Source organism: Sus scrofa, chromosome 17, assembly GCF_000003025.6.
Source record: "Sus scrofa isolate TJ Tabasco breed Duroc chromosome 17, Sscrofa11.1, whole genome shotgun sequence".
Classification (NCBI taxonomy): domain Eukaryota; kingdom Metazoa; phylum Chordata; class Mammalia; order Artiodactyla; family Suidae; genus Sus; species Sus scrofa.
The window spans coordinates 23295433-23312638 of record NC_010459.5 but is presented as its reverse complement, the minus strand read 5'-3'; the positions used below and the strand labels follow the sequence as shown (position 1 = coordinate 23312638).

Below are 17206 nucleotides of genomic sequence, written 5' to 3'. Positions count from 1 at the left end.
CTCCAAATTCTATGTACAGAGGCTGGAACACACTCTGATATGGAGTGTCTCAATCACTCGTCATTCTTTGCATCCACTCACCTACTCAAGAAGTGGATATTATTAGGAAGAAGATAACCAAGATAATGTCTCTCAACTTGAAAACAGTCATTAAGACATGTCCTGGACACATGGTGGAGGCAGGCTCTGTCCTGCCAGCTCACCCCACACAGCAGTTAGGTTTTCTCCACCTGCCCCTCAAAGATGCCTCTTGGTATTTTTCCCAGGGGATCCCTAAAGTCCTCCATCCCAGTTCCATCAAGCCACCCCCAAACTCTCCCAGAATGCTTACCCAAATGGATCTACAAACAGAAGAAGAAAAAAAAAATCTCTGAATTCTAGATTCACAGAACATAGTGCAGAAGGAAATCTGTGCTCAGTATAAGAAGAAGATACTTCTAAGGGAGCACATGAAAAATGACATGGATGTGTGTATACACATGTGTGTACATGCCATATACCCAGGTGGAGGAATAGCATTAAAATGGGAACAAAATCACCTGGCCATGTAAGGAAAGACAATACTGTGGCACCTTGTGCCATGATGTCAGAGAGCAAAGATTGAATGTCTGTAAATAGATGGGATTTCTAAGACAGTCTGTTTGTCTTCCATATAGCTTCAAATGGGCAGCTGAACTCTATATCCAAAACGAACATGATTGGAAAGAGAATTTGCAAAAATCCAGTTAAGGTTGCCTGCCATGATCTTCACTAAGGAGAATAAACACGGGGGTGGCGGGGGGAATCTTTCCTCAAAATGTCACACGCAGGAAAAGGAAAGCTTCAGAAGGCCTTGGGAAATTATAGGGATTTCACAAATACTGTGTGATAAGAAATGGAGCAACCTCTAGGTGCTTCTGAAAAATGAAGGCTCAAGCAGGAAACACCCCACCTAGTCCAGCAAACAGATTTAGAAGGACACAGCTGCAGATGGACACAGGAAGTTACCTCTGCTTCACTTAGCTGACAGCATGAAAATAGTAGAAGCAGAATGAAAGCTTCTTCTCAAAATGAAAATGGCAATCCCTATCAGTAAAAAGTATGTGAATGGCAAGTGCAAAGACTAAACAGCACTTAAAGAATATCAGGTAAATAATAATACTGAGTTATGTTTTTTGACCCTAATCTTCTTTTTTAACAAGAAAAGGACAGAAGTTTCATCCGTAACCATTTTTCCAATCTAGCCTGCCATCTATGACAGAGATCTGGTAAAGGGATATGATTACATCTTGATTTTAAGATCACAGATTAAGTGTAACATTATCCCCAGTTCTATTTTGCTTTCACCTTGCATTTGGGCCTGTCCCTTAGTCTGGCAGGTTTTGTGCTGAGAAAAAGTGATAGACAATAGCCATTTTGCTAGTGCACTCCACACCCTGCTTCATATAGTTTATGGCCATAGTTGCTGTATCAGTTACCTATTGCTATGCAACGAGTACCCCAGGTATAAAATAACAAGTGTTTATTATCTGTTTCTCTGGGTCAGGAATTCCAGAGTAGCTTAACAGGGTGGTTCTGGCTTAGAGTCATGAATGACTCTGATGATGCAGTTAAGCTGCCAGCCAGGGCTGTAGACAGCCAACGGCTGCAACTGGCCCAGAGGATCCACTCCCAAGCTCACTTCCATGGCTGCAGGCAGATCTCAGAAGATCTCCTTCCAAATCTGCTCACTCCTGCTCAGTTCCTTGCTGGGTGGGCCTCTTCAAAGGCCTCTGAGCTTCCTCATAACATGGTAGATGGTTTTCCTCTTCTCAGGGCCACCTCATGACATGGGTGGATTGAATGGTGACCCCAAAAAGATATATCCATGTCCTGAGCCCCAGAACCTGTGAATGTGAAATTATTTGGGTCTTTGCAGAGATAACCAAGTTAGGGATCTCAAATCCCAGAGATTAGGCTGGACTCTAAATCAAACGACGAGCATCCTTAGAAGAAAAGGAGAGCCCACACACAGACACAGGGAAGACAGCTATGTGAGGATGCATGCCAAGACTGGGGTTATGCTGCCATAATCAGAGGCTGGAGAGGAAGGATGGATTTTCCCCTGGGGTCTTCAGAAGGAGTGGAGCCTGATGACACCATGACTTCAAACCCCCAGCCTCCAGAACTATGAAAGAACATTTTTAAGCCATTGAGTTTGTGGTAATTTGTTATGGCAGCCCTAGAACACTATCAGAATGATTTGAGAGGATGGGCGGAGAAAGTAAGAAAGAGCATGAAAGTTGTAAACCACAGTCTTTTTGTAACCTAAGAAATTCCCAATATTCTGACACAATCTATTCACCAGAAGGGAGTCATTGGTTCACTCCATGCACAGGGGGAAGACAATCAAATGCTCCCTCTCCAGTGGAGAAATACCAAGGAACTCATGGGTGTATCTTTACAATCAATATAGCTGCCACCAAAGTTTCTCGAAATGACTTTTGAAGAGCTTCCATGAGGACAAGATATTGGAAGGAAGCAGGAGCAAATGTCTGTATCTGAAGGATGGTACAGGTCTTTCCCCAATTCCTGTTTGTGACTTCTGCCTTTTCCCAGACACCAGTCACTGCTAAGTTATGTTCAAGAAGATTATTGTCATAAACTTTACTAGTACAGCTCATGGTGTCATAATCAATTGATATATGACCCATCTAATTTACCATGAATAATAAAGTACCACAAGAAATCAGCATTTCAAAAGTATGTTCATATGTATCATCTCACTTAATAGTTGATTAAATTCTCACAATACTCCTACAAGGGGGTTAGTAGGATCAAAGAGACCAGGAGAGGCAGTGCATTTTAATGTTCTTTCTAGAGCTCTCTACTGTGAGTACAGATACCTAGGTTGTCAATGCTGCTGTCCCTTGTCCCATGATGCTGGGAAAAAATTAAATAATCTCTTAGGGTCTCAGTTTCTTTCACTGTAAAGTTAGGGGGTCAGATTAGATGAGCTTTAAAATTCCCATCAGCTCTAGCGGTAGCAGTGATACCTGTATGAGCCAGAACTGAAATAGGTTTTTTTTCTTTTTAATGCCACACCTGTGGCAAATAGAAATTCCCAGGCCAGGGGTCAAATCAGAGCTGCAGCTGCTGGCCTACACCACAACCACAGCAATGCTAGATCCGAGCTTTATCTGAAATCTATGCTTCGGTTTATGGCAACACTAAATCCTTAACCCACTGAGCGAGGCCAGGGAGCAAACCCACATCCTCACAGAGACAATGTCGGGTTCTTAACCCACTGAGCCACAGTGGGAACTCCTAAAATAAAATGTTTGTAGCAAGGAGGAACAATTGAAAAATTAATGGACTATCTACCTCATTTTTACATATTGGGCAGGGTGGATTTTTTTTTTTTTTTTTAACCTAGGAGTAAAGAGTTTTCACCCTGCTAGCAATGACTTTCTCCCCAAATGGCAGTGTAGCTCTCAGCTCAAACATCACCTCCTCAGGGAGGCCTTCCATGACCACTGTGGGAAAAGTAGTCCCCTCCCTCCACTGTTCCTTCTTTTGGAATTTTTTTCTTTTTTTTTTTTTTTTTTTTTTTTATCTTTTTGCTATTTCTTGGGCCACTCCCATGGCATATGGAGGTTCCCAGGCTAGGGGTCTAATCGGAGCTGCAGCCACCGGCCTGCGCCAGAGCCACAGCAACGCGGGATCCGAGCCGCATCTGCAACCTACACCACAGCTCACGGCAACGCCAGATCGTCAACCCACTGAGCAAGGGCAGGGACCGAACCCGCAACCTCATGGTTCCTGGTCAGATTCGTTAACCACTGCGCCACGACGGGAACTCCTGGAATTTTTAATTCTCCTCATAGTCCTTACCATCATCAGAGAGGTTTGCTTTTATGTAAATGTATTTATTTTCTGCCTTTCTCTGCTGGAACTTCAGCTCTAAGAGGGCAGGAAACTTGTCTATCTTCTTCACCATAGTTTTCTATACCCCAGAAGGGCACTCTAGCTCAAAGGAGTCAATGAACATTGGTTGAATAAGTTGAACACTGGTTGAACACTAGTTGAATAAGTGAGGTATAGGAAGTATTTTATAAGTAATAATAGAGTCATACATCTATACGTCAAACAGTAGTTCTATGTCTGCCCCTCAGCAAATATGCCTAAGGTATCTATTCCCACCCCCAGCTAATCATGGATGAGGAAACTCAGGCTCGGGGGACTTTACCAAACAATTAGAAAATCCTAGATTCAGGACTTCTCCTGAGACCTCCTCAGACCTCCTATCTTGACTTTTGGTGTCCCTGACCTAGATTCAATCATTTATTCTAGAGTGCAGAACTTGGTCTCACCAATACTTCCAACCAGAACCACCTCTAATCAAGCCACAAAGTGGTCTAATATTTAATTTTTGGGATTAGTGATTCGTTGCAAGGAGAGTTAACAAGTTTACCCACGTTTTAGTCAAATAACATATGTTAATAATAGCACAAGGGACATTTTAGCCCTGGGGGGGACTCTTCATTGAACTCCATATCTGCTACTTATTTCAATAGCTGTATTCTGTAGTGCCTGCACATTAACTACTGTGACTCCAAGATTAACCTTTCCTGTTTGCTTGTGCCTGACCTCAAAGCATCCTAAATTACTCAAAGCAAGTCTGATGGTTTTAATTTATGAGAACACCTTCAAATATTCATCTTTTAAATCCTGAAAATGATTATCCCTGCACAGAAGTAGCTCTTTTTAATCTTAGCTGATAACTCTGATTAAACACATCCATGGGCTGATTACCCCCACGGCAGTTAATGCCAGTGTCACAGCTAACTACTTATTTCACAGCAGGAATTGCCTTCGAGAGCCCATTTACATTATTACTCAGAATTGATTTACACTGTTCTCTCCTATTGATCATATAGGAAAAAGAAGGTATAGACAATGTCCTTTAAAGGCCTGCTAAGATGTCAAATGGTGCAAGCCAAATACAGGCATTTATTCCACACTCAGCCAGTAATACAACAATGTAAATACTAGTTGCTTCCAAACTGTAGATATTTTTTTTAAAAAACACTATTTGCTATTAGAGTCATTTAGATATTTCATCACAAAGCCACCTGGGGATGGAATCCATGCTACTGAAATGGGTCAAATAAAGAAGAGAAAATGAAAGAACACCATCTAAGTGTAGGTTACATGTGTGGCATGCAGGCGAATTAAGCCAAGTGTGCCTCCCGGTGCTTTCCTGCACTGCTAGGGTCTTGAGCAAGCAGTGTGTTGGGTTATAGGATAGCAGAGATGCTGCAGAGGCAGCAATACCAACTCGGCCAATTTCTGGAATCATAGAGGCTTATCCGGAGGGACCTCTTGGTTGGTTTCTGGCAGTACAGCTTTGACTGTGACAAAGATAATGCTTCATTAATCCCTCCAGTAAATATGTATCTGAAGCCTCCAACACTGTACTGGGCAATATGTTAGGTGCTAAGGATCCTAGGGGTGAACAAGACCCATGTGATGTCTGCTCTCCTTAAACAGTTACTCTGTTTGAGAAGACATGCAATAAGCATGTAATCAAACACAGATGCCATCCGTAACTGTGAAAATGCCACAAAGGAAAAGAAGAACATGTAAGAGTCTCCTTCAAAGAAAGCCCTAATCTGTACCCCAAAAGGGTGCCTTGTGTTTGTGCAGGGCAAGGAATCAGCAGGCCAGGGTTCTGTCCTGAGCTACACGACTGTTTAGGTCATGGTTGTCACACGGGAGCACGTGAGGGCTTATTCAGCCACAGTTTTTGATTCAGCAGGTCTGGGACAAGTTTGCCTCTCTCACCAGTTTCCAGGTGATGCCATGGCCCCAGCTCCAGGGAGCACGTCCCAAGGACCTTCTGCCCTCCTCCCTTCCACAGGCATTTCTGAGGACCATTAAGGAGATGAACTATTCAAAACTGCTCACTATTGATGAAAAGGGTGGCAATGAGGAAGATACAGGTTCAGATAGAAATTAAATTCCTGAAGCACTGAAGGAAAATGAGCCAAATCAGAGTTGATTTTAGGAGGAACAAACCCATCTCTCTCTTCAGGAAGGAAGATGATTTGATGTTCTTCAAAAGCCACTTTTCTCTTTATGGAATATAAATCATTTAATTTTGGAAGGGGCTCCTGAGGGCCCTCGGGTCGCCATCAGAGTCTGGCAGTCATACACTTGCAGCATGCCCTCTCCACTGCCTTCACAATCAGACACCTGCTGGGGGAGCCACGATGGTTGAAATCAGGCCGTGTTTTGCAGAAGACAGACTCAGAGCCATCTTCTGAGTTACCCACTTTAGACACTGGATTTCTTCAGGACCACAGGCTCCCTTTCAGCACAGTGACTAACACTGCGGGAGGAGGCAGGGAATAAAGATGTATTGCCTAATACTCTGGTGGTTTGAATTAACTCTCCCTTCAGAGAACTTGACTTATTCGCTTTCCAGTGCTGGCCCTATTGAGAAAAATGACCCATTTTTTTCCAGGCATTTTTTTTCCCCAAGGTGGTCTTCTAATTTAAAAGATTTAAAAGGCTTCAAATCATCTGCCCAAAGTGATGTTCTGTTGAGGCAACAGAAGCAAGGTATTTTAGCATCACTTTTGTCCACGGTGATCTGAGAAAGTCACATTGACTCTCAAGAATTTGAGTATTTAACCTCTCTAAATCCCAGCTTTCTCCTGTATAAGAAGTGGGGATTGCCATAGACCAGTTGTTGGTAAACTTTCAGCAAAAGGCGAGGTACTAAGTGTTTCAGGCATTGTGGCCCTACAATCCTGGGGACAACTATCCGGTTCTGTGCCGTGAAAGCAGCCAGGACAATATGTAAACACATGGACTGAAAAAAAAATTTTATTTACAAAAAAAGCAGCAGGCCTGGCCAACACTGGCCACAGATTCTCTCCCCAACTCAAGAATACTTGGTCACTGTCATGTCTCTAACGTGAACTCAGCCTGTTACTGGGAGCAACAGATTCAACCTCTCTGTACCTGAGTTTCTGTGTTAAAAGAAAATATTTCCTGTCATGTTACTTCCTCACAGAAATTTCAAAAGGACTAATGAGCTAATGTCTCAAAGTACTATGATTTCTTGATGAAGGGCACAAGAGAAGCACTAATTATTATCAACAGTACCTTTTGAGCTACTATCATCTGATTATTATCGCACCTGGGAATAAAATAAGGATTCTGATTTCCACCACTCTATGCTATTCAAGCATGTTATGCTATGGTCTCTCACCCTAGAGTTTCCTTTCAAATGATTAATGAAAAACTGAGTGGGATGCTAATATTATCCTTTGATGTCTTACAAAGATCAAATAGAAGGAATAAAAGAAACAGATTTCACCATTTTATATGTACAAATTTAACATTTTTTTCCATTTATCTTTGATGATTATTCAGCCCAAAAGCCTAAAAGTGGAGCATTCTCAAGAAATAGAATAGACATCAGATAAAACAGTAAATGCTGAAAATCATTAAGTAAAGTTAACATGACTTCTTTATTTTCATTTGGTCACCCTGAGGGGAAGGTCATTAAGAATAAATTTCTAGAGTTCCCATCGTGGCTCAGCGGAAAGGAATCTGACTAGGATCTGTGAGGACACAGGTTTGATCCTTGCCCTCACTCAGTGGGTTACAGATCCAGCACTGCCGTGAGCTGTGGTGTAGACTGCAGACGCGGCTCAGATCCCATGTTGTTGTGGCTGTGATGTAGGCCAGCGACTACAACTCCTATTTGATCCCTAGCCTGGGAACCTCCATACGCCATGGGTGTGGCCCTAAAATATAAAAAGAATAAAAAGAGGAAATTTCTTACACAAGGAATTTTGGAATTACATGTATGTTAAAATACAATTTTAAAAACACTGTGAATAACTGATCGCATCATTTCTTAGGGATATTAGTATATATTTTTTGCATCCCCACACCAAGAATCCACCAGTCTGCCATGGTTAATTCACTTGATAGGTATTGCTCTAGTACATTATACACAAGGGACTGCTAGGAAGGTGGAAAGTTTGCATATACAACAATAAAAAGTGGCAAGTGAAAAGTGCTCTCAATATGTTATCATGCAGTCTTCTGGACTGTGAGAAAAAGAAAGCATTTTTAGCTCAGTTGTCTTATGGCAGAAGTGATATTTGAGCTGAGTCTGGAAGACCAGTAGAAAGGAGTTTTCTAGAAAGCCCCCAGAAGAGATTGGTACAGACATGCCAATCTGAGCAATTCAGATCACACAGATGGTTCTAAGTAGCTCAAGATAAGGCAGTAAGTTACAGGAGGCCAAAGCTAAGCAGGCCGGCAAGTCTGTGTTTGAGGAAACATCCACTGAAGGATTTTGAAAGAAGCAGAGTAAGATTTCATTCATTCACTCAGCAAATATCGATCCCCTATTATGGGTCAAAAATTTTTCTAAGCTGGATGGATAAAACGGTAAATGAAAAAGATGCAGAGAAAAATCTCTGCCTTTATTTAGTAGAAGGAGACAGACAATAAACAAAATAAATAAGTGATTCGGTATATCTGTAGGTTAAATGCTACAGATAAGCAATCATAAATAAGCAGAGGAGCTATTAAAAATAAGTTGGTTAGGGTGATACCTGAGGTTACATCTGAGCAAGGATTTGAAGTAGGTGAGGGAGTAAACAAGGTAGGTATCTAGAAGAACAGAATTCCAGATACAGGGAACACTAATAAGGCACAGGTGTTAAAGATCCAGCAAAGCAGCCTGTGTGAGTGAGGGAGAGGGTAGGAGATGACGTTAGAGAGGGAAGGAGGGCCGCATCATCTAGACCCTTATAGACAATTACTTGGACTCTGGATTTAGGAATATTAATTTACCAGGGCTGGGCAGCATATGGATGGCAGGAGGAAAATAATTAGAAGTAGAAGCAATAGGCAAAAATCCACTTGCCAGTTGAAAATGTCTGAGACCATCATTTGATCACTTACTCATTCACAGTCATTCAGCACATATTTAGGAGAGGCTGTGCTAGATACTGACACTAGAATCGTAACTGAGAGGGGCAAACTTTGCCCACCAGAAGCTGACCCTCTGGTAGAATGATAATAGCATGAATGGAAATGTCCAACTTTTTGACAAGCTTCTAAAAATCTATAGGAATCTATATTTTATTATGAATCCAAAAATATCTAATATTGTAAAAGAGAAGCTACCAAAAGGTCAAATTATATAAACAGTCCTTATTCCACATCCTAAGTTATTTCCTTAGCAGTAGCCTTGAGGGAGATACTGACCGATATTCTTTCCACTCTAAAGATTACTTTTGAAAAGAATGATTGGCTATTCTACATCAGAGGAAATCATTCAAAATATCCAAGCAGTGAAGAAACACTAAGTCTTTGAGGCTTATCTTTTCACCAATCATGATGAAATCACAGAATACAGACTAGAAGTGTAATTAATTCAAATACAAGCATCTATGAATAGATTAATTTAGCAAGCATAAAAGAACCAAAGACCAGTTCAAAATTACTAAGTTTGTCTGTAACCCATACAAGAGCATTTTCCAAACAAATTGCTGATGCATGAAGATATTATCACTGGTGACTGGATGACTGGCTTTAGTACCTTAAATGATAAAACCGCTGTCACAGAGGACAGATCAGAACTAGACTCTGCTGTCAAACTGTCATGGAATTATTAAATATGGGGGGAAAATGACCCAAACAGTATGTAATGAGCTCCCTTTTCATTCTCTCTCTACAAAAGCACATCTGTGGGTTGTTAATGACTCTGAAATGGCTGAACCAAATTGATGAGAAAGAAAAACAACTCTCGGGGATAAGACAAGGGAAAAATGAACCCACACAATGTTTATAAAATATAATTTAAAATACAAGGGCCTGTGAAAATACTGTGACATTCTACAAGGTGATAAAACGTAAGCTTACAAAACGGAAGCTATTATTACTCGTTTCATACTGCCTTCACTGCTTTTTTTGTTTTTTAATACAAATTGTTTATCTCCTTAAATATGGAGAAATAACAAGATCTATTCACACACACTCCATGTTTGCGACTTTCTTGAGGTGGCGTTGCCATTCCAGCCTGGGAATGTCTATCCCGCTGGATGATTTTTTTTACTAGATGTGCCCTGTGGACTAGTGTGCAGTGGTTCAGATAAATGTGTCATCTGACTCAGTGTCTCAGCTCAGACAGATTCTCTACTGACTCCTGTGGACTGACTTACCATGGCTAGAGTCCTTACTCACAAAGATGCGCCTGCTCCAGGATGTCCAGGAATCCCAATCATGGACTTCCTCAAGGACAGGTGTGTATTGATCGCTGTAGTTCAGTGTCCAGTGTTGCCCAAGACTTTCGCAACCCTGAACTGAGCTGTATGGCATCCAAAGGAAGCTGCCTAACTTACACAGAGGGAGGTCAGCCAAGAGCAAGCACCTGAGACAAGATTACCACCGTGTCAATCCAGATGGCAGAGCCACCATTTTATTCAGACATAGTTGACAATTCTGAAGTTATCTGTCTTCAGAAATCTCAGCATTGAAGAATTTTTGATTTGTGCTTTAAGCATGTAATGAATCAATAGGAGATGAGGTTTATTCCTTGGTTTGTGGACAGATACCAGTTTGAAAATAATCAATAATCTGCTTGTCCTCAGGGTGGTATAAAACAAGTATATTGTGAAGGTAGTTCGGTGGCAAAAAGGAAAAATGACCAATATGGGTAAACTTGGAGCCATATAATCCTGGAAAGGGAAACCACTTTTAATGCTCACGGCCTGAATCAGAGGGAGAATAGCTCTAAACGCCATCACACATAAAGGATTTATTTAACATAAATCTATATTCCAAGTCGGAGGGAGGACCACTTGGCACATGATTTGCTCTTTCACACATGGTAAAAACACTAATGGGGAAAGAAAAATATCAAGTCATTACAGAAAAAATTAAACAGTATGCAGTAAATGTACTTTCACTAGCAATGCACTGTGAAGAACACAGATACAGTATCATAAAGTTTACAAAGAAAAATGCCATTTTAATATGTTGCTATTTACTAAAAATCCTCGTTTAAACATACTTTCAAAGTAATATTCAAAACATAACACACTGCCTCTCCACTGACACATATCCATGGGAAATTCATTCTTACACAACGTGTCTCTACAGAGCCCAAAGACTGTGTTATAATTTTTTAGTCACATTTTCTCCACTACTAAAACAGACACAAAATCAACTTCACTTTTACATAAAATGTATTCACAGACCCAGGAGGCATCATAAGCAGCAGGTGAATGGAATAAACAACTAATTGGTTTCCCAATTTCCAGATCAATGCACGTCTTAAAGGTGAAATGAAACCCTTTGCCTCCAGCCCTGAAGCCTGGAATTCTCAAGCCCTGAAGATTATAGGATAACAACAACAAAAATCTGTGCCTTTAACCAGTCTCTCTTTCAGTATTTTTATTCCACAGCACCCCACCCTACTGGCTAAATGACTAAGCAACAAGGTCAATCAAATGCAATGCTTCTCTTCATTCAAATATAATGGAAATTTTGACCATTCCACATTCAAAGAGCAAATACATTCTCACACTGACAACCACATTCCATTGGCTTTTCGTGAAAGCCAAGTGTGACAGATGCCTTGGCTGTAATTGCCAATCAGCCTTTACATGGCAGCTGAAAACACAATATATCACTTTGATCTCCTTTGCTCCAAACACATCCACAATCAAGAAACCTGAACAAGGAATAAGAAATTGGCATCATTTCCAGAAGCTGTCACTCCAAGGCACTTAAAAACGATAATGTATATTTTGCTCATATTTTTTTCTGTTTCAGAGACAGTGTTGAAAGTCTGAACAAAAAAAAAAATCACCTACATTAAACATCACACATGTATACATTTGGAGACGTATTTGGAAAACATATTTTGTTATCATGTACAAAATCTTAATATAAGCACATTTAATTTAAAAACACCACTGCCATTTGCTCTTCAATTATTTGAGGAGTAAAACAAGGTAAGAGAGTGCATCTGATTTTGAAAGAGTGTTCAAAAGAGCTGTACTCACATTTTGCAGGCAGGTCATAGCCACACGTGATTTTTGCATGTCCAGTTTCACAGCCATTCAGGTTACGACATTCAGCCAGCAAACAGGGGCCTGCCGCTCTATGAATACAGCCATCCACTGGAGGAGAGAGAAAGAAGTTAGCCCATATTCGGTCTGTGGGAAATAAATGCAAAACTTGGGATAGGGAAAGCAAAGGAACTCAGTTTTTTTCCTCTTAGAAATCACCATAGCCCCATAGAAAAAAACCTGCTGTGTTTAATCCCTCAAACACTGTTCGCTTCTTTCTCTGTGCCTTTGATTTGTGTAGTGAGAAGAAGTAGAAAGTTTTCAGAAATAGCGTGGTAAAGAACAGTTCTGTTTTTTGTTTTTTTTTGTTTTTTTAGGTGGGGGGAGCTCTGATTTGTAGCATTGTCCAACTTCCCTTGGCTAAATAGTCCCACCATGTCTGATTTCAAGCTACCAACTCTGTGCCACCTAACACAGGATTGGGAAGACATGCTACCAGTTCTGTCTCCAAGGTGGTAAGTGTTGCCCCCAACACGCCGCAGGTCATAGAAGAAAAAAGTGTCGAGAAGCAAGTGAGGAAAGCCCTCTGGAACATTTGTAGTCACCTCAAAACGGAGAGTCAAGCTAGCAAAATAACCAGGCCAACTCCAAGTCCCTTGTCCACTCCATGGCAAGACATCAATGCTGTGTGTGTCTTCAGGGCATCTGACAGGGGCTAGATGATAGGCAGGGGTAGCCTAGGTCTTTTAAAATGCCCAGAATTCACTTGATGTGGATGAAAACAGAACCACCGTGGCTCCTGCTGCAGCTCTGCTAACCCAGCAGGCTCTGTGACCCTCCCCCTTCCCACGCCCATGCCCTCCTGCCAGTGGTTTCAGGGTCTCATCAGCTCATCTGCTCTCTGGCTCTCGCTCCCGCCCACCCCCCCGGGCCCTTTACAAAGAGAATCACCTTGTGAAAACGCAAATCTGATGCCTTTGGAAATAAAGGCTTTATTTGACTAGATTGGGGGCAAGCTCACAGGTGGAGGGCAACAAGATCATCAGCACGTAATTTAGTTGTTACTGAAGGGGCCCCTTGGTCAGAAAGGAAACGCAAGCTTGTGAAATGAAGAGACAAGAGAGAAGAATAATAATCTAGGCTGTGAAGAGACGGGGACATTAGTGGTCTGAAGAACCCGCCCCCTCCACAGCACACAATGCCATGTAATTGATTATTGTTTTAGTAGTAGTAGTAGCAGCAGTACTAGTAGTCTTATTATTATTATTATTATTATTATTATTATTATTATTATTATTTTGAGAGGAAGCCAGATATCAAATAGATTGTCACTAAGGTACATGGAACTGGTCTAATGACCAAGTGGCATCTGCTACTACCAGCTGGCATGGAGACATCACTTTTGGCTGAACAAGTCTCCTAGGAAAACAAGCTTGTCTGGGCTTTACTATATCGCTGGTAACACACCTGTAAAGCCTGAGAATAAACCTGGGCCTAAAAGACCCTCACAGCAAAATGAACTCATTCCAGACTACTCTAGATTATAGCAGTTCAGAAAACCTGGGTTGAAATCCAGACTCTGCTTTTACCAGCCTTACCATGCTCAAGCCCCAGTTTCCTTTGAAATCAGTGTCAGTAATGGTAGTACCTACCAGGGTTGAGCATGGAATGTGAATAATATAATACCAGAGAGGCATCAGAATGGTACTTGGTGGTACAATGTTATTTCCCCTGTGGATGGTAGTTATTATCTTAAACTCCTTAGGTGGAAATTTTGTATCAATTTTATTTTATTTTTATTGGAGTATAGTTGATGTACAATGTTGTGTTAGTTTCAGGTGTACAAGCAAAGTAAATCAGTTATACATATACATATATCCATTCCTTTTCAGATTCTTTTCCCAGATGATTAAAAAGTCTGAGTAGATTTCCCTGTGCCATACAGTAGGTCATTGTTACTTATCTATGTGTAAATTTTTAAACAGCTATTTTTCTTATTTAAAAATTAAAAAAAAAATGTAGAGAAACAAGAAGAACATGAAAACCACAATTTGCCCTCCCACCTACAGAATTCTTCAACATTCTGATTCTCTTTCACAGGTTATGCACACACACATATTCACACATACAATTTTTCTTTTACAAAAAAAGTTGATAAATTTTGTTCACTCACATAGCAGTTTTACTTTGTAAACTATTACATAGTTGTTAAATAAGAGCAGGGCAACTTTATATGTAAATAGGGTCAGTCCTAAATATGAAATGATTTCTAAGTGAAATGCCAGGTTTAAAAAAGTACATATAGTATAGCCACAATTTTGTTTATAAAATTATAAAATTTTGTTTATAAAATTATAGACAATACACCTGCATATGTACCAGAAATTCATACACCAAAATATAAAAAGCGATTATGGGATAGGAAACAGAGGATGAGACTGCTAAGAAAAAAATTTAGGTCCTAATTCCTCTGTGTAAATTTTTTTACAACATTAAGAAAAGTATTTTAAAGTGAGTATTTTTTCTTAGCAAAGAGATCAAAAGTTACTTAGTTTGAAATGGATAAGTAAAATAGAATTTGATAATGTACTTAATCTTATGTTGTTAAATAAGATTTGCATTATTTAGATTGCAGCTTAATACAGTTTGAAAATATCTAATTCTCAAAATCTTTATGGTTATACTAGCATTCATGACTACATTAGGGCAATGTAAGTCTAGCTGAAGAGCCGTTTAAAAATAATAACTAGGAGTTCCCATCGTGGCGCAGTGGTTAACGAATCCGACTAGGAACCATGAGGTTGCGGGTTCGGTCCCTGCCCTTGCTCAGTGGGTTAACGATCCGGCGTTGCTGTGAGCTGTGGTGTAGGTTGCAGACGCGGCTCGGATCCCGCGTTGCTGTGGCTCTGGCGTAGGCCGGTGGCTACAGCTCCGATTCAACCCCTAGCCTGGGAACCTCCATATGCCACGGGAGCGGCCCAAGAAATAGCTAAAAAGACAAAAAAATAAAATAAAATAAAAATAAAAATAATAACTACAGCTTAAATGTAATTCAGTGCATCCATGTGCCAGGCACTATACTGAGGACAAACTTATAAGGTAGATACTAATTTTATAATCTCCATTTTATAGGAGCTTAGAAGAGGATAATAACTTGCCTATATTCACAAAATATTGGCAATGTGTTCAAAACTCCAAGTTTGTCTGTTGAAGCAACCATGCTCTTAACCTCTATAGCTCATTGCCTTAGGGACTTGAATCCTGATAGCCTTACTTTAATTCTTGCATGTAGCATGTTGAACCACCATATTACATTACTTTTAAATTCCTATCAATTCTATCTATGAGTTAAAATGTACATGCAATCAAATGCATGGAGTTTAAGTGCAGTTTTGATGAGTTTTAACAAATGTATACTCTCAGGTAGAAATGATGCAAAGAAAAATACAAAATGGCTCCATCAACTCTAAAAAGTTGTCCCTTTCCATCCAATTTCCCATCTCATCACCCAGAGAGAGCCCAAGTTCTTTTTTTTGTGATTTTTATTTTTTTCATTATAATTGATTTACAGTTTCTGTCGATTTCTACTGTACAGCAAAGTGACCCAATCATACATATATACATACATTCTTTTTCTCACATTATCCTACATCATATTCCATCACAAGTGGCTAGATAGAATTCCCTGTGCTATACAGCAGGATCTCATTGCTTATCCATGCCAAATACAATAGTTTGCTTCTATTAACCCCAGACTCCCAGTCCATCCCACTCCCTCCCCCTCCCCCTTGGCAACCACAAGTCTGTTCTCCAAGTCCATGAGTTTCTTTTCTGTGGCTGATTTCAGTTACTTTAGCTAAGGTTTGCCTGTTACATAATTTCAAACCTCATGTATAACTTCCACATAAGAAATGGTGGAGGGTGGCCAGCTTCTTTCACTCATCATATTCTTGAGATTCATCTATATTGTTGCATGTATTAGTATTTCACTCCTTCAAAAAATTTATTGGAGTATAATTGACTTACAATGTTGTGTTAGTTCCAGGTATATAGCAAAGTGATATTTATGTCATTTTATAGATTCTTTTCCATTATAGGTTATTTCAAGACCTTAAGTATAGTACCAGTACTTCATTCCTCTTTATTCCTGGGTAATATGCCATTGTTGATTATACCACAATTTCTTTATCCATTCTTGTGTAAATGGACAATGGAGTATTTACATTTTTAACAATTATGAATAAATTTTCATACTTATACAAGTCCTTTTGGGGCTGTATGTTTTCATTTCTGTTGGATAAATACCTAAGAGTAAAATTGTTGACCTGGTATATGTTTTCTTTATAAAGAACTAACATAAAATTTCCCCAAGTGATTATACCAATTTACATATACCCCAGCAATGTATGAGAGTTAAGTTTTGGCAATCCTTTGGTGTTCTCAGCCTTTTTTAATTTTTTAGCAATCCTAATAGACATAAAGGGGCATCTCATTACAACTTCAATTTGCATTTCCCTAGTGTTTAATGATGTTAAATATCTTGCCAAGTGCTTATTGGCCATTTATTGGAAGAGTCTGTTCATGTCTTTTTCTAATTTTTATTGTCTTTTTATTACTGATTTGTGTTAAATGTACTATGTTTCATTGATTTCTTAAAATTTCAAATATTTTATTTTTTCAGTCATTGAGATTTTCATTTGGTTCTTTTTCTTACAATTTTCATCATACTCCTGCAATTTCCCTTTTTCTAACCCATTGTATCCATTTTTTTCATGTAAATTTGTTAACAGGTTCCACATAGTAATTTTATAGTCTCTATCTGCTAATATCAATATCTAGGTCAGCTATGAATCTGTCTATGTTGACTGATTTTTCATATGACTCTGGGTCACATTTTCTTGTTTCTTTGAATGTCTAGTAATTACGATGGCATATGAACATTGTGAATATGCTGGAGTAGTTTTAGAATTTATTTTCTTCCTCCAAGAGGTACTGGAATTTATCCTAGGAAGTAGTTAAATTACTGATAATAATTTTCCAGGTAGTAGGGAGGCTTCATTAAGGTAGGTCTATTTCAGTTTTTCCCTTAGTCCTAGGATGTGGTCTTTACTCCTAAACCATGGTCTTTCTGGAGT

At 39.7% G+C, this 17206-nt stretch overlaps 1 protein-coding gene across 5 annotated transcripts in view; it reads right to left on the bottom strand.

Moving 5' to 3' along the window:
• The window catches only part of MACROD2 (MACRO domain containing 2), a 2051742-nt gene that overhangs the window by 1374208 nt on the left and 660328 nt on the right, over nt 1-17206 (bottom strand). For all 5 annotated transcript variants that reach the window (XM_021077529.1, XM_021077532.1, XM_021077531.1 and 2 more), the window contains exon 5: nt 12066-12182. In XM_021077529.1, the coding sequence (XP_020933188.1) occupies nt 12066-12182 (117 nt within the window). The remainder of the gene's footprint in view (nt 1-12065; nt 12183-17206) is intronic.